Consider the following 21,113-nt stretch of genomic DNA (forward strand, 5'->3'; position numbering starts at 1 on the left):
ATTAAGGGAGGGAAGATTTAGAGAGGTCAGAAAGGAGCTTATTGCCTCAGAAGAGGCAGGAGTAGAAGACTCACTATCCTGAATATTGTAGAGTGACGAATAGTAATCACTAAATTGCTGGCCTATTTGGGATGGAAGTCTGAAGGTCTTATCGCCTATTTTAATAGCATGGATTCGGGAGGCGCCTGCTCGCTGCCTAAGTCTATTAGCTAGAACAGAATCGGCTTTATTGTCCTTGGCATACATAGTTTGTTTAAGTTTGAGGAGATTGGCCTGGGTCCTTTTAAACTCTATCTGGCCTATATGGAGCCTAATTTCTTTGATTTTGTCCCTCAAGTCCAGCGTGTCAGTTGTGTGCTGCTGCTGTTCCAGTTCCCTCAGTTTGTAGTATGCCTGTGACAGAGAAAGACCTGCCTGTTTCTGCAAGGACGCTTGTTTTTTTAATGATAAGGCCTCTTACGGTGGCCTTAAACGCCCCCCAAATTATATCATCCCTAATTTGAGGATTCCTATTCGTTTTAATAGTAAACAGGATTTCCGTTCTCAGTTCGTCCCTGAAAGGGATGTCTGACAGGATGTGGTGGGGGAGTCTCCACGATGGCCTGGACTTGGCTGCTTCGCAGGAGTATACGTCCATTAATAGTTGGTCGTGATCCGACCAGGGGCAGATAAAGATGGAGGCCCTATTAACCGCATCTAGGGTATCCACGTGGGAAAACATGTAATCGAGTCTCGAGTAGGAGGCATGCGGATGAGAGAAGTGTGTGTAATCTCTCCGAAGGGTGGAGCGACCGCCAGATATCAAAATACCCATACTGTGTCATCAGAGTGCGGAATCTACCACTTACCGGGTCAACCCTGGATTGTTTAGATTTGTCAGGTTTAGCTTTCCTATCTAATTTATCATCCCAAACCATATTAAAGTCTCCTGCTAGGATCACTCTGCCCTGTCTGAGCTGTTCTATTTTCCCTAGTATTTTCTTCAAGTACCTAGGCTGAAGTGTGTTCGGAAGGTATGTAGAGATTAATGTGTATGGGACATGGTCAAGAGTGCATATCAAAATAAGAAATCTGGCCTGGGGGTCTCTAAATACGTGGATGAGCTCAAAAGCTACTCTCTTATGTACCATAATAGCAACACCTCTAGCTTTTTTAGTGTAAGAGGCTTCTTCAAAAACGGGGAAATCTCTAGAAATGACTGTGGGTTGGGCGCCTGCCAGGAGATGTGTCTCCTGAAGGAGCACAACATCTGCCCTGTGGTGTCGTAATGATCTAGCTAGAAGGCTCCTCTTACCCATGGTGTTTAGTCCCCTAACATTATGTGTAAGAAATCTTAAGTGAGCCATAGGCTCTCCAAAGAGTCACAACCCTGGGAACGAGGAGGCGTGTACCTAAGTGGGGTCAGCAAGGGTACTCAGATAAGGATAAGGGTGTGGAATAACAAGGGAAGGAGGTGTGTAGGTAGAAGGGGAATTGGTGGAAGTAGTCCACCTATGTGGGGCCCTAGTATGGGCACCTAAATCAGGGGGAGGAGCTAATATGACCCTTACAATCAAGGCTAAGAGTCAGACCCGCTCTCTTAAATAAAGAATAACAGTATAAACAATTTAAACAGGCTTAACTAACTGAGATAGACATAATATATTGTAAAATGTAAACATAACCCAAAGTCAAAGTGTCCCTTAGAGTGGTATCAGTGTTGCTCAGGGCGGCAGGACCTGGGGTCTTAATGATTGGTCCGATAGGTTGGATTTTTGGCGCTAAGGCCCATGTTCTCTAAGAGACCACTCAGGGGCTGAGGCCCTTAACTTAGAGGGAGATATTGACCTTTGCTGTTCCGGTTCAATCAGGATACCCCAATTTGCCAAGAGGGTGCTACCTAGAGAAGGAGAGGAAACAATATGCATTTTATTGTCTTTTGTGATGATGAGCTTAGTGGGGAAACCCCATCTGTATTTAATGTTAGCCTTCCTTAATTGCATGGTCAGAGGGGCATAAAGTCTCCTTTGTTGCAGAGTGTGGACAGAAAGGTCTGGCAGCAATTGGATGTTCTTGAAGGCATCCAATAGCGTAGGTTTGTTGAAAGCAGCCTGCATCAGGCGATCCTTAAATGTAAAGTTATGGAAGCGCACTACTACGTCCCGTGGATTATCTGATGACATCAATCTCGGTCTAAGGGCTCTGTGTGCTCGTTCCATGGCGTGCCAGTTACCCTCAAGCGGGCCCAGCAGTTCTGAAAAGAGGGATTTCAGGAATCCTTGTAACTCGCCTGTAGAGACGCTTTCTGGAATACCTCTAAAGCGGACATTGTTCCTTCTGGCTCTATCTTCCATATCTGCATGCTTCAACTCTAGTTGAGATATTTGATCTGCTAAATTCTCGGCATAAGAGAGTAAATTGGAGTGGTCAGTGGTAAGATCATCATGTTGTCGTTCCAATGTATCCACTCTATCACCTATCTCAGCGATGTTTTTTTGTAACTCTGCTGAGCTGCGTTGAATTTCAGATGTAATAGATTTCGTTTGCGCTGCCAGCATTTTCTTTAAAGTGTTTTCAGTGATGTAATGTTGCAGATGAGCCGTGGATTGGGCGCTTGATTGAGAGCCCTCATCTTGGGACTCCTGATCACTACCCATTCTTTCGTTCTGTACTGGTTCAGTGGTACGTTGAGAAAAATGGTCCAGGACTGTTTTCTTAACACCTGAAGGAGTTTTGGAGTGTCTCCTTGAAGTGTGCAGCATTTTAGAACGGGGCATAGGAATCTCTTTACAACACAATACTGTACCACAGTTATTTTTACACAACCTGTAATAATTAAGGGATACAATGACCTAAACCTGTCTATCTAGAGCATATATAGATCACATATATTTAGCATGAGAATGAGAGTGGGGCTGAGAACCGCCCGTGCAGTTGGGCTAAGTCATCTTTCATATACTATTGCCAAATGTTAATAGGCATACCAATTGCTAAAGAGAAGAATCAGTCACTACGGACCCCCGCGCACCTCAGAAAAAAGGGGATACGACCTTAAGGAAGGGGAAAAAGGAAGGGGAGGTGACCAACCCAGACAAGCTGGGCCGGAAAGGGGGAGGCACGAGGGGGCCCACCACAAACCGTCTCCACATGCGAGACTCACAAATTTGTACTTAAAATTTACCATGGAAGTAAGAAATGCAGCAGAGCAATACAATTCGCAATGAGGCCGCAGTGCGGTTAATAAATGTAACAGAGCAATACAACTCACAACAAACCAGATGTTAATTTACAACAGGCGTGAGACTAACAGTACAGTATTATTGTAGGCTCTCAGATTATTTCCTATGTTAGATAAAGCGTTACTGCTTAACCTAGTGTCCTAGTGTTGTACTTTAGGGTTTGAACACCCTCTAAGCGTTGAATAAAGTAAGGAAGTGTAAGAAAGCAGTGGTAGTCTCACTAGGCCAGGCGTGAGGTATGCAATGTGTACAAAAAGTTATGCGTCAGTATTGTGACCATATGTGTTGTTAGGAGTGCTGAGGTTGATTAATTACCCACAGACTGTAGGGCCAAGGCTGAGTGCAGGGACGGTCTTGGGTAGCAGGAGCAAACATAAACAACATAAGCATATAACAACACTCCACTCTGAGTATAAACCTCAGAGACACATAAGCTGGCACAGCAGCTATAACACAGTTCTCAAGGTGAGCTCTAAAGTGTCCAGAACAATCTCCTGATGGAGTTCTTATGTAAAATGGTATTTCAGAGAGCTAATGGGATGTGGTGCTGGTATAGCCCCATGCAGCCATATATATATATAGGGAAAGCTAGGTTAGAGCAACAATCTCAATCTTCCCTCTCATGTGACCCCTGGGCAGGATAGACATATGGGGTGTTCACCTCACTTCCAAAATAAGCTGTCACAGGATTTCTTGGGCACTAATGTAGAGATGGGTTAACGGAAGACCCTGAGATGAGGTCTCAATGGGGAGACCCGGCAGTACAGGGATAGGAAGCGGGCCCTGGCTATGTATGAAATGATGGGCCCCAGTTGTTCTCGCTGTTGTGGCAGGTATATCCAGTTTTTGTTGGTAGGCCCCCTGAAATCCCTCTGAGTATTTATTAATTCCCTTGGCCCTACGTCTGTAGGGCAAATCCCCCCACACCTTTTCCTCCTAACTTTCCACTGCCTCTGCCGAAGTGAAGAATACCAGGTCCCACCCCTGTAGAGGCCTAGCAGGTTGTTAAGCTAGAGCCCAGGGGCACAAATAGGGTGTAGCGTGCCAGTGTTCGCTGCCAACTCACTGCAGTCTTGCCCTTGTTCGTGTGGGGAAAGTGACCGGGGAGTGTAGTGAAGGAGGGTCTCTTACCGTTCCGGAGTGATGAGTCAGGACCTCTGCGTGGGCTCGGGTGCAGCAGATCTCCTTTTTCAGTAATTGCCCTAACACGGTGGGAAGGAGGCTCCAGAGCCGCTATGTAGATGTCAGGTTAGCGAACTCTGGAACAAGGGCCACAGTGAAGGCGGCAGTGCTGAGGCGAGATGAAACAGAGGTCCAAGATGGCCGCCGTTGGCGCCAACTACGGGAGTTCAGGCCTCCATGTGGCGAGCGGCTGGAAACCGGGATCAAGGCACTTCTAATACCCCGTGGGTCCACAAACAACTTCCCCTCAATTCTTCTGCAGACAGCACCTCGCTGTGCGGGAGCTAGGGTAAGTGGCTGGTAATCCTGGGTATGGTGAGTCTTCGTGAATATTGTGGCCGGCAGCTATGGGCCCCTGGTGCCTTTTTGACTCGTAAGCAGTTGCTGCCTCTATGTGGGTACTGGAGCTCCGGAGCGGATCCCCGGCCCTCCGGAGCTTGCTGAGTGTAGGTCTGATTAGGTGGTGCGCTGTGATGTGTGTGTTTGCAGCAGCGTCTTCGCTAACTTCTGTCCACTGCTCAAATGACCTCAACTCCTCTCCTCAACAGATGGGACGTTGTCTAACTTGATTAATACCCCAGGCTATATTAAATTTTGCCCAAAAAAGGAGAATTTATAGGGTTTATACTTAAACAAAAGACAGGAGCTCTGTTCATGCACCCCCGTTCAGGACTGCGGTTAGCTCTGCCCCCAATTGTTTCCATTTTGAACGATGGAACCTTCAGAAACTTGTTTAAACATTTTAGGTCCAGAACCGGGCTGAACGTGCCCCCCTCCTTTGGAACCACAAAAAGGTTGGAATGGTACCCTAAACCCCTTTCTGCTAGGGGTACTGGTACGATAACCCCGAGAGAGACGAGATCCCTCACACACTCTAGAAAGGCCTCTCTCTTCTCTGGTCTTGAAGACAGGTTTGACAGGAGGAATCTGCCCTTAGGCGGATGGGATCTGAACCCTATCCTGTAACCCTGAGAGACAACCTCTAGAACCCAGGGGTCCTGAACGTCCTGCAACCATGCGTCTGAAAATTGAGATAATCTGCCCCCTACGTGATCCGCCCCTTCATGCCGATTTAGTCTCAGCGGGCTTCTTGCTCTGCTTAGACTTGTTCCAAGATTGAGCCGGCTTCCAAGATCCCATGGACTAGTCCGCTTTTGCGGCGGGCTGCTGGCGCTGGGCCTTGTTCGCGTAAAAGTAACGGAAAGTAGATCCCTTGGGCTTAGCCTTCTTATCCTGCGGTAGGAAAGCTCCCTTGCCTCCCTTAAACGTGGCAATGATCGAATCCAATCCTGGACCGAACAGGAACTTTCCTTGAAAAGGTAAAAAAACAACAGCCTCGACTTGGAGGTCATGTCCGCAGACCAAGATTTTAGCCACAGAGCCCTGCACGCTAAAACAGAAAAACACCTTAGCATTCAGGCGAATAATTTGTATATTGGCATCACAGATGAAAGAATTGATGACCTTCAGCGCCCTAATCTTCTTCTGTATCTCGTCGATGGATGTCACACAGGGATTCACACCAATATGTTGCAGCTCCGGCGACCGCCGCAACGGCCGCTGCTGGCTGAAAAACAAACCCGTGTACTGAAACATTTTTCTCAACATGGTTTCCAGCTTCTAATCCATGGCTCCTTAAACGTTGAACTATCCTCGAGGGGAATTTGTCGTCCGCTTCGCGAGCGTAGAGATAGCCCCATCCACCTTAGGGACGGTCTCCCACAGCTCAAGCTGAGAGTCCGGAATGGGGAACAGTCTGAGGCACTACCCTATCCTCATACACCTTGTCAAGCTTAGGGATCGCAGGTTCCTCTGGAATCTTAGGTTCAGGAACCTCCAAAGTAGCAAGTACCTGCCGCAGCAGAAAACGAAAATTTTCCATCCTAAACCTATAACCAGGCTCCTCCGCAGCAGGAGGTTTAGATGACGCAGACTCCGACCCAGAAGGGGAATCCTCCTCCGAAGAGTCGGAGTGGGCCTTGTCCTCGTATAGAGCCTCTGGATCTGCCATCGGTGAGGACAAACCCTGGGCCGTGCCGCTATGATACACTCTACACTTGCGCCTAGCAGAACGTGGTAAAGCATGGATCATCTTTGAAACCGCCAGTTGGTCCGCAAAGTCTGACGGCCATTGAATCTCTCCCGAAGGAGTGACGGTTGGACCCCGTTGCATGTGCAATCGGAGATGAATGCAGGGAACGCACCTCACGTGATGAAGAACCCTCAGAGGTGGACTGCTCAGTAGTACTATCCATCCGTTTAGATTTAGATGTTGTAACTTTATCAAAGCATGTGGAACCAAGCTGAGCAGGCTGGTCTACCAGAACCTCCTCACAATAAACACAGGAATGAGACTTAGTTAAAGAGGGAGAACCTCCATAGCTCTCGCTAATGATAGACTAACTTGATTTACAAAAAGGGCACCTTTATACCGCCAATGGCCGGGGCACTCTCCACCTCTTAGGACCCGGACTCCCGAAACCGTTATGTCTCCTGCGTCACAGATCAACCGAAAAGGAGAGATAGCCGCACCCAGTCACATGGCGTACCCTGCAGAATCGCCCCTGCACTAGGGAAAGCACGCCAAGCAATGGCAGCGGAAGATTCCCGCAAGAAACCTGTTTAAAGTTCCACACATTGCCAGAGCCCATCTCGCACATAACGCAGCAATGACACAATAAACAATATCATGTATAAACCCCTCCTGTTCAATAATCCCCTTCAAGGAATATTAACCCTTGATTCTGTAAAGATAAAAGGCGCCACACTGTGACCCTGTCTTTGGTTATCATTATGTAATAAAAAATGAAACGATCTTGCCAGAATCTATGCCGTGGAACAGGAACACGGCCCTTCAAGTGTGACAGGTTAGTAGCATCGCTCCTGACATGGACTTGAGTGTAGAAAGCAGGCAGCGAAACTCGTCAACGCTGACTGCTTGTGGAGCTGTTAATGAGTCGGGATGGTTTCGCAGAAAGACTCTCCCTGCATCTCCGGACTCTAACTTTCACCCAGGCTCTCACTGAGAGGCTGACAGGACTACTTAAAACTCCAGTCCCACTGCGAAGAGTACTACCCTCCATAAGAGGCTACTCCGAAACTCCAGCACTTCTCTGCCATCCTCCTGTGTCGAAAGGCAAAGAATGACTGGGGGATAAGGGAAGTGGGGGAGGAATTTAAGCCTTTGGCTGGGGTGGCTTTGCCTCCTTCTGGTGGCCAGGTTCTTAATTCCTAACAGTAATGAATGAAGCAGTGGACTCTCCTCCCCTTTAGATGGAAATATATCCATATGTTATAGAGGACTGTGGGCCATCATCATTTTACGAAAGAAAGAACTGGTTGGAAACAAATGATAGAATTTTTAAATCAAGTAGTAATAATAATAATAAAAAAATACAACAACCATTAGGATCTACAAAAAACTAACTGTTTTGTGTATAAATTTGCAGAGAAAGTACTGCATACTATGTGGGTCTGATAGAAGAGGTCATGTACATGCTGGCAATTAGCAGATTGTATAACTTAGGGCTACTCTTTGTGTAACACTAACCATGTCTTCCTATGAGCCATTTGAGAAATAATTTTGTCCCTTTCATAAAAAAAAAAAAATTAAAATCACAAAATGTACTTTTGACAATAAATAATAAACCTGTGTAATGTCCTCTGGTATGTAGGTGGTCATTTCAGGACGAGTAGGTGTCCAAAACATTTTTTCATATTCCGCTACCTTTGGAGGAGAGGATGGCTTCATATTATACTTCAACGAAAAAAAAATGAAAGAAAAATGTTACAAGGAATCTATTCATGTTAGGGTAAACAGCAAATCAAATGATATGGGATATGATGTGGCTCATTGTCTACATGTAGAGGTTTACACTGTAGTTATGGTTTTTGTCAATATGATCGCTATGTCCCAATCCAGTTTGTATGTATAACTAAGTTGTGAGTGGAAAGAACAGCACAATACAAACCACAACAAAAAATTGAGGCTCAAAATAAACATGGCTAAATGCATGGTTATGCTGGACATGAAGAAAAGATTTATCAGTCATGTTTTCTCTTAAGATCTATTGTGACAAAAGTGATTACTTATTGGCGGAAACAAAGTTTTACCCACATTGGTGGAAAGTGGAGAGGGCATGTGAGACAAAAGCAAACACCCTTTTGTTAAAAAAAAAACAAAAAAATAACAAGTGATGTGCAGGTCTTCTAAAGGTAACTAAGGTAGTAGTTCGCCAAGCAACTATTAAAATAAATACATTTTATATATATTTTTGCAAAGTAAAAAACATTGAGTTGGGCATAGAGAGTCCACAACGTCATTCCAATTACTAGTGGGATATTCAACTCCTGGCCAGCAGGAGGAGGCAAAGAGAACCCCAGCAAAGCTGTTAAGTGTGACTTCCCTTATCCATAATCCCCAGTCATTTAGCCGAAGGAAAATGGAAAAAGAAGAAACACAAAGGGTATAGAGGTGCCTGAGGTTTACTAAAAAACTGCCGAATTATAATTTAAAAAGAGGGCGGAGTCGTGGACTCTCCATGCCCGGAAAGAAAGAAATGTATCAGGTAAGCATACATTTTATTTTCTTTCCTATGGCATGGAGAGTCCACGACGACATTCCAATTACTAGTGGGAACCAATACCCAAGCTAGAGGACACGGAATGAAAAGGGAGGGAGAACAAGGCAGGAGGACCTAAACAGAAGGCACCACCGCTTGAAGAACCTTTCTCCCCAAAAGAGGCCTCAGTCGAGGTAAAAGTATCAAATTTGTAGAATTTGAAAAAAGTATGCAAAAAGAGGACCATGTTGCCGCCTTGCAAATCTGTTCCACAGGAGCTTCATTTTTAAAAGCCCAAGATAAGGAAACAGCCCTAGTGGAATGAGCCGCAATTCTCTCAGGAGGCTGCTGTCCAGCAGTCTCATAAGCAAAACGAATCATACTTCTTAACCAGAGGGAAAGGATAGCAAAAGTTGCCTTCAGACCCTTACGCTTTCCAGAGAAAACCACAAACAGGGCAGAAGATTGACGAAAATCTTTAGTAGCTTGTAGATACAATTTTATAGCACACACACAACATCCAAGTTATGCAAAAGACATTCCTTATGAGAAGGATTAGGACAAAAAGAAGGAACAATAATTTCCTGAAAAATGTTTTGATCCGACACCACCTTAGGGAGGAAACCCAATTTAGTACAAAGGACTGCCTTATCTGCATGCAAAATAAGGTACAGGGAATCACACTACAGAGCTGAAAGCTCAGAAACTCTCTACGAGTGGAAGAAATAGCAAGAAGAAACAAAAGCTTCCAAGATAATTTTATACCAACAACATGCATCAGCTCAAACGAAGCCTGCTGCAAAACTTTGAGAACTAGGTTAAGTCTCCAAGGAGGAGCAACAGGTTTCAACACAGGCCTGATACTGACCGGGGCCTGACAAAAAGACTCAACATCTGGCAAATCTGCCAGACGTTTGTGCAAAAGAATAGACAGTGCAGAAATCTGACCCTTCAGAGTACTGACTGACAAACCTTTCTCCAGGCTCCTGAAGAAAAGATACCCTTAGATTTGCTCCAATGAAGGTATTTACGCCATACCTTATGGTAAATCTTGCAAGTAACAGGTTTACGAGCCTGAAGCATAGTATCAATGAGCGCTTCCAAAAAACCATGTCTAGACAGGACTAGGCGTTAAATCTCCAAGCAGTCAGCTTCAGAGAATCTAAATTTGGATGGAGGAATGGACCCTGGATTAGAAGGTCCTTCCTCAGAGGTAACCTCCAAGGTGGAAGAGATGACATCTTCACTAGATCCACGAACCAGATCATGCGAGGCCATGCAGGAGCTATTAGAATTACTGATGTTTTCTCCTGCTTTATACGAGCAATGAGTCGTGGAAGGAGAGCAAACGGAGGAAACAGATATGCAAGAGAGAAGATCCAAGGAACAACTAGAGCATCTAACAGAGCGGCCTGAGGATCTCTTGATCTTGAACCGTACTTTGGAAGCTTGGCGTTTTGACGAGACGCCATCAGATCCAACTCCGGAATCCCCCACCAGAGGGTTATCTGAGAGAACACTTCCGGATGGAGGGCCTACTTCCCGGGATGAAAAGTCTGTCTGCTCAGAAAAAAGTTGTCCACTAATGGAATGTAGATGGCAGATAGTAAACAATCGTGAGCTTCCGCCCACTGCAGAATGCGAGTCACCTCCTTCATAGCCAAGTAACTACGAGATCCTCCCTGGTGGTTGATGTAAGCCACTGAGGTGGTGATTTCCGACTGGAATCTGATAAACCGAAATAAAGAAAATTGAGGCCAAGCTACCAAGGCATTGAAAATTGCTCTTAATTGCAAGATGTTTATGGGGAGAGAAGACTCCTCCAGAGTCCATAGGCCATGAGCTTTTAGAGAGCCCCAAACAGCACCCCAGCCTAATAGGCTGGCGTCCGTAGTTACAATCATCCAGGATGGTCTCAGAAAGCAAGTGCCCCGAGCCAGATTTTTCTGTGAAATCCACCTTGAGAGTCTCTTGCTAGGGGATCCAGATCTATCCTCTGTGATAAATCTGAATGGTCTCCGTTCCACTGACTGAGCATGCATAGTTGCAGAGGTCTCAGATGGAACAGAGCAAAAGGAATGATGTCCATGGAAGCCACCATCAGACCGATCACCTCTATGCATTCAGCCACTAATGGACAAATAGCAGACTAGAGAGAAAGGCAAGAAGCTTGGATTTTCTGACATCCATCAGGAAAATCTTCATGGACAAGGAATCTATGATTGTCCCTAGGAAACACACTCTTGTATCTGGAACTAGACACTCTTTTTCAGATTCACTTTCCACCCGTAGGAACATAGAAAAGACAACAACATCTCTGTATGAGATTTTGCAAGATGAAAAGATGAAGCCTGAACCAGAATGTCGTCTAGGTAAGGCGCCACAGCGATACCCTGGGATCTGATCACCGCCAATAGAGCCCCCAGAACCTTTGTGAATAATTTGGGAGCCATGCCAAGACCAAAAGGAAGCGAGATTCTGACACAGGCTCTAACACTCGTCTTAGTAACAGACTCCCTGCAACCGTTCATGTACCAATAGGTCACTAAAAATAAAAAGGCCCCACAATATGAGCTATAGACTCTACCCCTCAGCCAGTCTTTTAATAAAAAGGAGGAAGATTAACCCCTTATTAAATCAGTGCCAGTCAGACTGCCCAGTATTAACCCCTAGGGGTTATAACATGTCCCATAATAAGATCCAGTAGAGGGATTAACTCCACAAGTACTGTCCTTCAGTACCTGAAAGGCAAATGCACTTACCTGTGGATCCAGCTGCAGGGCAGGAACAGTTTCTTAGGTGCAATAGACACTCCACTCTCTATCAGGGACCGGAAGAAAAAGAAAGATCAGAGTAACCAACCCTGTTTTTTTATGAAGGGGTAGCAATAATGTTAGAAATAAAGCAAAGACAACCTCGCCGCTTTCTAACTGCTAAAAGCCACCATTACTCTTACTAAAGAGATTGCAGAGCCCCTAATCCTTGTTGCAGGGAAAAGTACCCAAAAAAAGATTAAAATCTTCAGACACCATCTTCGCACAGCCTCCATTAACAAAGGCAAAGAGAATGACTGGGGATTATGGGTAAGGTAAGTTACACTTAACAGCTTTGCTTGTGTGCTCTTTGCCTCCTCCTGCTGGCCAGGAGTTGAATATCCCACTAGTAATTGGAATGACGTTGTTGACTCTCCATGCCATTAGAAAGAAAGCGTTTACAAGTTCTCTCCAAAACTGTTGCTATATAGTGCTCCAAACATTAGCAGGCTCCTGAACTTATGTCCCTGTTTTTCAACAAAAGATAACAAGAAAACAAAGAAAAATTGATAACAGAAACGTATTGAAAACTGCATGCTCTGTTGGAATCATAGTGCAGAATTATGTAACATTATCTTAGCGACAGCTTAAAAATTTTAATTTTTTAGAGATTTTAGCCCCCAATGTAAAACTTACCTCGTTTCCTCTCCAGGCTCTACTCATCGTATCTTCCAATCAAAAGCGGTTTGCGGGCACGCTGTCTAATCACAGAGCGCCTGATTGCACTATTGAACTAAATGTAGCTCGCTCACACTACCAGACCAGAGCGAGCTACATTTAGTCCAATAGCGCAAACTCTTTTTGAAAGGAAGACCTGATCAGAACAGACTAAAGAGGAAACTAGGTAAGTTTTACATTAGGGGCTAAAATATCTTAATTTTTAAAGCCATTGCTAAGATAATGTTACATAATTCTGCGCTATGTGCAGAATTATGTAACATTTTTTAAGTTTACAGTCCCTTTAAGATAATGCCTAGTAAATGCAAAGTATACCATTTTACATGGGCACAGGACACAAAATATTGTATCCAAATTGCTGGAAAATGCCACATAAAATATATGTATTTACCCCAGCAATTCATGATTTTCTACAAAGGAACTAGAGTGTATACAGCAGTTAGCTAAATAGTTTCGTTATATAGGGGAAAACAAATTTATGTCAGAACTTACCTGATAAATTTATTTCTTTCATATTGGCAAGAGTCCATGAGCTAGTGACATATGGGATACACATTCCTACTATGGCTGCACTATTAATCGTATATGCGATTTAAAACCGCGATTAATCGCCACGATTTTAAAACCTACATAAAAATTCCTTTAAAAGTGGCTGTAATGCATTCATTTATTTGTGATTTCTTGCAAACCAGCTCCATCTAGTGGCTGCTTTTAGCACACATTTGTAAAATGGCTCTTTTACTTTCACTTTCTGTTCTGAGAAGCAGCCGATCAATCTAGAAATCTAAAAGCAGAGCCCATGCAGGAATGAAGAGCAGAGAAAGCCACTTACCTATATTTCTCCCTAGGGACGTCTGCAGTCTGAAACTTAGGGTATGTAAACATTATGGAACCTCCCACACAATCTCCTGCTCTCTGAGAAACGGCTTAAATACATAGCAGATGCAGTTAACCCCACGGCTCCCAAAAAGGCTAAAACTGCAGTCCCCTCTGCTATTAGCTGCTGGGTTAACTTAACTGCATCTACAATGTATTTTATATCAGCAAGGCACAGCATTTCTGAAAGGAGCAGCCCCCCACCCCTACTGCTATATGCCTGTAATGGATTCCTGGACAGGAGCAGGGCTCATTTTCAGTCAAATTTAAATGTTTAAAAAAGAAAAAAAAAAATTATATATATATATATATATATATATATATATATATATATATATATATATATATATATATACACACACACACACACACACACATACATACATATATATATATATATATGTGTGTGTGTATGTGGCTTACACTGCTTCATTTGTTAATCATACCACTGTCCACAGTTAGAATGACTGTCCAAGAAAACATGACAATGTTGTGTGTCATAAGACCTAATAACTGGCTAGTGGCTACTATTTAATCACATCACAGGCAGCAAATTTTATTTGAACTATTTTGTGGTTTGTATTTTTATGCTCTAAGAGTGTATTGGACATTGAGAAACATGTACAATAAGATTCTGTAGTGTTAAATAAACTTTATAATGCAAAAACATAATTTATGCTTACCTGATAAATTTATTTCTCTTGTAGTGTATCCAGTCCACGGATCATCCATTACTTGTGGGATATTCTCCTTCCCAACAGGAAGTTGCAAGAGGATCACCCACAGCAGAGCTGCTATATAGCTCCTCCCCTAACTGCCATATCCAGTCATTCGACCGAAACAAGCCGAGAAAGGAGAAACCATAGGGTGCAGTGGTGACTGAAGTTTAATTAAAATTTAGACCTGCCTTAAAAGGACAGGGCGGGCCGTGGACTGGATACACTACAAGAGAAATAAATTTATCAGGTAAGCATAAATTATGTTTTCTCTTGTTAAGTGTATCCAGTCCACGGATCATCCATTACTTGTGGGATACCAATACCAAAGCTTAAGTACACGGATGATGGGAGGGACAAGGCAGGAACTTAAACGGAAGGAACCACTGCCTGTAGAACCTTTCTCCCAAAAACACCCTCCTAAGAAGCAAAAGTATCAAATTTGTAAAATTTTGAAAAGGTATGAAGCGAAGATCAAGTCGCAGCCTTGCAAATCTGTTCAACAGAGGCCTCATTTTTAAAGGCCCAGGTGGACGCCACAGCTCTAGTAGAATGAGCTGTAATTCTTTCAGGGGGCTGCTGTCCAGCAGTCTCATATGCTAAACGGATTATACTCCGAAGCCAAAAAGAAAGAGAGGTTGCCGAGGCCTTTTGACCTCTCCTCTGTCCAGAGTAAATAACAAACAGGTGAGATGTTTGGCGAAAATCTTTAGTAGCCTGCAAGTAAAACTTCAATGCACGGACTACGTCCAGATTATGCAAAAGACGTTCCTTCTTTGAAGAAGGATTAGGGCATAATGATGGAACAACAATCTCTTGATTGAAACCACCTTAGGTAAAAACCCAGGTTTTGTACGCAGAACTACTTTATCTGAACGAAAGATCAGATAAGGAGAATCACAATGTAAGGCAGATAACTCTGAGACTCTTCGAGCCGAGGAAATAGCCATCAGAAAAAGAACTTTCCATGATAGAAGTTTGATATCAATAGAATGAAGGGGTTCAAACGGAACCCCTTGAAGAACTTTAAGAACCAAGTTTAAGCTCCATGGGGGAGCAACAGGTTTAAACACAGGCTTAATTCTAACTAAAGCCTGACAAAATGCCTGAACGTCTGGAACTTCTGCCAGACGCTTGTGTAAAAGAATAGACAGAGCAGAGATCTGTCCCTTTAAATAACTAGCTGATAGTCCTTTGTCCAAACCCTCTTGGAGGAAGGACAATATCCTAGGAATCCTAACCCTACTCCATGAGTAATTCTTGGATTCACACCAATGAAGATATTTACGCCAAATCTTGTGGTAAATTTTGCTGGTGACAGGCTTTCGTGCCTGTATTAAGGTATCAATTACTGACTCGGAGAAGCCACGCTTTGATAGGATCAAGCGTTCAATCTCCATGCAGTCAGTCTCAGAGAAAGTAGATTCGGATGATTGAAAGGACCTTGTATTAGAAGGTCTTGTCTCAGAGGCAGAGTCCATGGTGGAAAGGATGACATGTCCACTAGGTCTGCATACCAGGTCCTGCGTGGCCACGCAGGCGCTATCAATATCACTGATGCTCTCTCCTGTTTGATTTTGGCAATCAGACGAGGGAGCAGAGGAAATGGTGGAAACACATAGGCCAGGTTGAAGAACCAAGGCGCTGCTAGAGCATCTATCAGTGCCGCTTCTGGGTCCCTGGACCTGGATCCGTAACAAGGAAGCTTGGCGTTCTGGCGAGACGCCATGAGATCCAGTTCTGGTTTGCCCCAATGGAGAACCAATTGAGCAAACACCTCCGGATGGAGTTCCCACTCCCCCGGATGAAAAGTCTGACGACTTAGAAAATCCGCCTCCCAGTTCTCTACCCCTGGGATATGGATCGCTGATAGGTGGCAAGAGTGAGTCTCTGTCCAGCGAATTATCTTAGAGACTTCTGACATCGCTAGGGAACTCCTGGTCCCCCCTTGATGGATGATGTAAGCCACAGTCGTGATGTTGTCCGACTGAAATCTGATGAACCTCAGTGTTGCTAACCAGGCCAAGCTAGAAGAGCATTGAATATTGCTCTTAACTCCAGAATATTTATTGGGAGGAGTTTCTCCACCTGAGTCCATGAACCCTGAGCCTTCAGGGAGTTCCAGACTGCACCCCAACCTAGAAGGCTGGCGTCTGTTGTTACAATGGTCCAATCTGGCCTGCGAAAGGTCATACCTTTGGACAGATGGACCCGAGATAACCACCAGAGAAGAGAATCTCTGGTTTCCTGATCCAGATTTAGTAGAGGGGACAAATCTGTGTAATCCCCATTCCACTGACTGAGCATGCATAATTGCAGCGGTCTGAGATGCAGGCGCGCAAATGGCACTATGTCCATCGCCGCTACCATTAAGCCGATTACTTCCATGCACTGAGCCACCGTGGGGCGCGGGATGGAGTGAAGAACACGGCAAGCATTTAGAAGTTTTGATAACCTGGACTCCGTCAGGTAAATTTTCATTTCTATAGAATCTATCAGAGTCCCTAGGAAGGAAACCCTTGTGAGAGGAGATAGAGAACTCTTTTCTTCGTTCACTTTCCACCCATGCGACCTCAGAAATGCCAGAACTATCTCTGTATGAGACTTGGCAATTTGAAAGCTTGACGCCTGTATCAGGATGTCGTCTAGGTAAGGAGCCACTGCTATGCCTCGCGGTCTTAGAACCGCCAGAAGTGAGCCCAGAACCTTTGTAAAAATTCTTGGGGCTGTAGCCAACCCGAATGGAAGAGCTACAAACTGGTAATGCCTGTCTAGAAAGGCAAACCTCAGGAACCGATGATGATTCTTGTGGATCGGAATGTGAAGGTAGGCATCCTTTAAGTCCACTGTGGTCATGTACTGACCCTCTTGGATCATGGGTAAAATGGTTCGAATAGTTTCCATCTTGAATGATGGAACTCTGAGGAATTTGTTTAGGATCTTTAGATCCAAAATTGGTCTGAAGGTTCCCTCTTTTTTGGGAACCACAAACAGATTTGAATAAAACCCCTGTCCTTGTTCCGTCCGCGGAACTGGATGGATCACTCCCATTACAAGGAGGTCTTGCACGCAGCTTAGGAATGCCTCTTTCTTTATCTGGTTTGCAGATAATCTTGAAAGGTGAAATCTCCCTTGTGGGGGAGAAGCTTTGAAGTCCAGAAGATATCCCTGAGATATGATCTCCAACGCCCAGGGATCCTGAACATCTCTTGCCCACGCCTGGGCGAAGAGAGAGAGTCTGCCCCCTACTAGATCCGTTGTCGGATAGGGGGCCGCTCCTTCATGCTGTCTTGGAGGCAGCAGCAGGCTTTCGGCCTGCTTGCCCTTGTTCCAGGACTGGGTAGGTTTCCAGGCCTGCTTAGATTGAGGAAAAGTCCCCTCTTGTTTTGAAGTAGAGGGAGCTGATCCTGCACCTGCCTTGAAATTTCGAAAGGCACGAAAATTAGACTGTTTGGCCCTTGATTTGGCCCGGTCCTGAGGAAGGGTATGACCCTTACCTCCAGTAATGTCAGCAATAATTTCTTTCAAACCAGGCCCGAATAAGGTCTGCCCCTTGAAAGGAATGTTAAGTAATTTAGACTTTGAAGTCACATCAGCTGACCAGGATTTAAGCCATAGCGCCCTACGCGCCTGGATGGAGAATCCGGAATTCTTAGCCGTTAGTTTAGTCAAATGAACAATGGCATCAGAAACAAATGAGTTAGCTAGCTTAAGTGTTCTAAGCTTGTCAATAATTTCAGTCAATGGAGCTGTATGGATGGCCTCTTCCAGGGCCTCAAACCAGAACGCTGCCGCAGCAGTGACAGGCGCAATGCATGCAAGGGGCTGTAAAATAAAAACCTTGTTGAATAAACATTTTCTTAAGGTAACCCTCTAATTTTTTATCCATTGTATCTGAAAAAGCACAACTGTCCTCAACCGGGATAATGGTACGCTTTGCTAAAGTAGAAACTGCTCCCTCCACCTTAGGGACTGTCTGCCATAAGTCCCGTGTAGTGGCATCTATTGGAAACATTTTTCTAAATATAGGAGGTGGGGAAAAGGGCACACCGGGTCTATCCCACTCCTTACTAATAATTTCTGTAAGCCTTTTAGGTATTGGAAAAACATCAGTACTCACCGGCACTGCATAGTATTTATCCAGCCTACACAATTTCTCTGGCACTGCAATTGTGTCACAGTCATTCAGAGCAGCTAATACCTCACCAAGTAACACACGGAGGTTCTCAAGCTTAAATTTAAAATTAGAAATCCTGAATCAGGTCTCCCCGATTCAGAGACGTCACCCACAGACTGAAGCTCTCCGTCCTCAGGTTCTGCATATTGTGACGCAGTATCAGACATGGCTCTTACAGCATCTACGCGCTCTGTATCTCGTCTAACCCCAGAGCTATCGCGCTTGCCTCTCAATTCAGGCAATCTGGCTAATACCTGTGACAGGGTATTATTCATGATTGCAGCCATATCCTGCAAACTAATCGCTATGGGCATCCCTGATGTACTTGGCGCCATATTAGCGTGCGTCCCTCGAGCGGGAGGCGAAGGGTCCGACACGTGGGGAGAGTTAGTCGGCATAACTTCCCCCTCGACAGACCCCTCTGGTGACAATTCTTTTATAGATAAAGACTGATCTTTACTGTTTAAGGTGAAATCAATACATTTAGTACACATTATGCTATGGGGCTCCACCATGGCTTTTAAACATAATGAACAAGTAGTTTCCTTTGTGTCAGACATGTTTGTACAGACTAGCAATGAGACTAGCAAGCTTGGAAAACACTTTAAACAAAGTTAACAAGCAATATAAAAAAACGTTACTGTGTCTTTAAGAGAAACAAATTTTGGCAAAATTTGAAATAACAGTGAAGTTTTTACAGTGTATGTAACAAGTTAGCAGAGCATTGCACCCACTTGCAAATGGATGATTAACCCCTTAATACAAAAAACAGATTAACAAAACGAAAAATATGTTTTTTAAACAGTCATAACAACTGCCACAGCTCCTACTTTTGAAGCCTTTTGAGCCCATCAGAGATGTCCTATAGCATGCAGGGGACTGCTGAGGGAAGCTGAATGTCACAGTTTGTAATTTTAACTGCACCAACTGTAACTTTTATACTATAACAGTGGAAAGCCTCTGTTTCTAGGCAAAAATAAAGCCAGCCATGTGGAAAAAACTAGGCCCCAATAAGTTTTATCACCAAAGCATATATAAAAACGATTAAACATGCCAGCAAACGTTTTATATTACACTTTTATAAGAGTATGTATCTCTGTTAATAAGCCTGATACCAGTCGCTATTAAATCACTGCATTTAGGCTTAACTTACATTAATCCGGTATCAGCAGCATTTTTCTAGCAAGTTCCATCCCTAGAAATATGTTTACTGCACATACCTTATTGCAGGAAAACCTGCACGCCATTCCCTCTCTGAAGTTACCTCACTCCTCAGAATATGTGAGAACGGCAATGGATCTTAGTTACTTCTGCTAAGATCATAGAAATCACAGGCAGATTCTTCTTTTAATGCTGCCTTTGATAAAACAGTACACTCCGGTACCATTTAAAAATAACAAACTTTTGATTGAAGTTAAGAAACTAACTATAATACACCACTCTCCTCTTACTACGTCCATCTTTGTTGAGAGTTGCAAGAGAATGACTGGATATGGCAGTTAGGGGAGGAGCTATATAGCAGCTCTGCTGTGGGTCCTCTTGCAACTTCCTGTTGGGAAGGAGAATATCCCACAAGTAATGGATGATCCGTGGACTGGATACACTTAACAAGAGAAATGAAGGTGTTCTAGTCATTTATAAGAAAATCGCGATTAAATCGCAATTTTTTTTTTTTTTTTGCCCATATCACCCAGCCCTAGTGATGCAGTGATGCCTCGATATTGAGGCATCCTGCAATAACACCCCTTGGCCATCCGATGCAGAGAGGTGGGAGCTCACGTGGGAGGCGGGTGGGCGGCCATCGATGGGCCATATGACGTGGGGGGGGGGGGGGGCGGGATCGTGGGTGTGAGGCGCGCGCACGTGCACGGGGTGGAAGCGGGTGGGAACGGCTACACTACAGAAATTAAAAAAAAAAAAAGTGGGATAGAGTGGGCAAAAAATCAATGTAAAAATGCATCTAAGGGATCTGGGAGGGGGTGGGGGCTGCTCTTTGGCTGGGGGAAAGCTACACTACAGAAAAAATTAATAAAATATAAAAAAAGCAGGTTTTTTTAGTAAACTGGGTACTGTCAGACAGCTGCCAGTACCCAAGATGGCTACCAATAAGGTAGAGGGGGAGGGTTAGAGAGCCTTTTGGGGGGGTCCTACACATCAGCATATGTAAATATGCTATAAATTATTTTTATTTTTTTTAAAAATACCTTTTATTTTAGTACTGGCAGACTTTCTGACAGTTCTTAAGATGGCGGGGACAATTGTGGGGTGGGGGAGGGAAGAGAGCTGTTTGGGAGGGATCAGGGGGTGTGATGTGTCAGGTGGGAGGCTGATCCTTACATTAAAGCTAAAATTAACCCTGCAAGCTCCCTAATTAACCCCTTCACTGCTAGACATAATTCACGTGTGATGCCCAGCGTTATTTAGCAGCCTTCTAATTACCAAAAAGCAACGCCAAAGCCATATATGTCTGCTATTTCTGAACAAAGGGGATCCCAGAGAAGCATTTACAACCATTTGTGCCATAATTGCACAAGCTGTTTGTAAATAATTTCAGTGAGAAAGTTTGTGAAAAAGTGAACGTTTTGTTTTTATTTGATCGCATTTGGCGGGGAAATGGTGGCATGAAATATACCAAAATGGGCCTAGATCAATACTTTGGGTTGTCTACTACACTAAAGCTAAAATTAACCCTACAAGCTCCATAATTAACCCCTTCACTGCTGGGCATAATACACGTGTAGTGCGCAGCTGCATTATGGGCCTTCTAATTACCAAGAAGCAACGCCAAAGCCATATATGTCTGCTATTTCTGAACAAAGGGGATCCCAGAGAAGCTTTTACAACCATTTGTGCCATAATTGCACAAGCTGTTTGTAAATTTCAGTGAGAAA

General features: G+C 44.2%; 1 protein-coding gene across 1 annotated transcript in view; it reads right to left on the bottom strand.

Moving 5' to 3' along the window:
* SKA3 (spindle and kinetochore associated complex subunit 3) overlaps window positions 1-21,113 on the bottom strand; it is a 668,958-nt gene that overhangs the window by 64,829 nt on the left and 583,016 nt on the right. Inside the window, exon 9 of the mRNA XM_053708518.1 lies at window positions 8,050-8,157. Within this exon, the coding sequence (XP_053564493.1) occupies window positions 8,050-8,157 (108 nt within the window). The remainder of the gene's footprint in view (window positions 1-8,049; window positions 8,158-21,113) is intronic.

Source organism: Bombina bombina, chromosome 3 (genome assembly GCF_027579735.1).
Source record: "Bombina bombina isolate aBomBom1 chromosome 3, aBomBom1.pri, whole genome shotgun sequence".
Taxonomy (NCBI): Eukaryota; Metazoa; Chordata; class Amphibia; order Anura; family Bombinatoridae; genus Bombina; species Bombina bombina.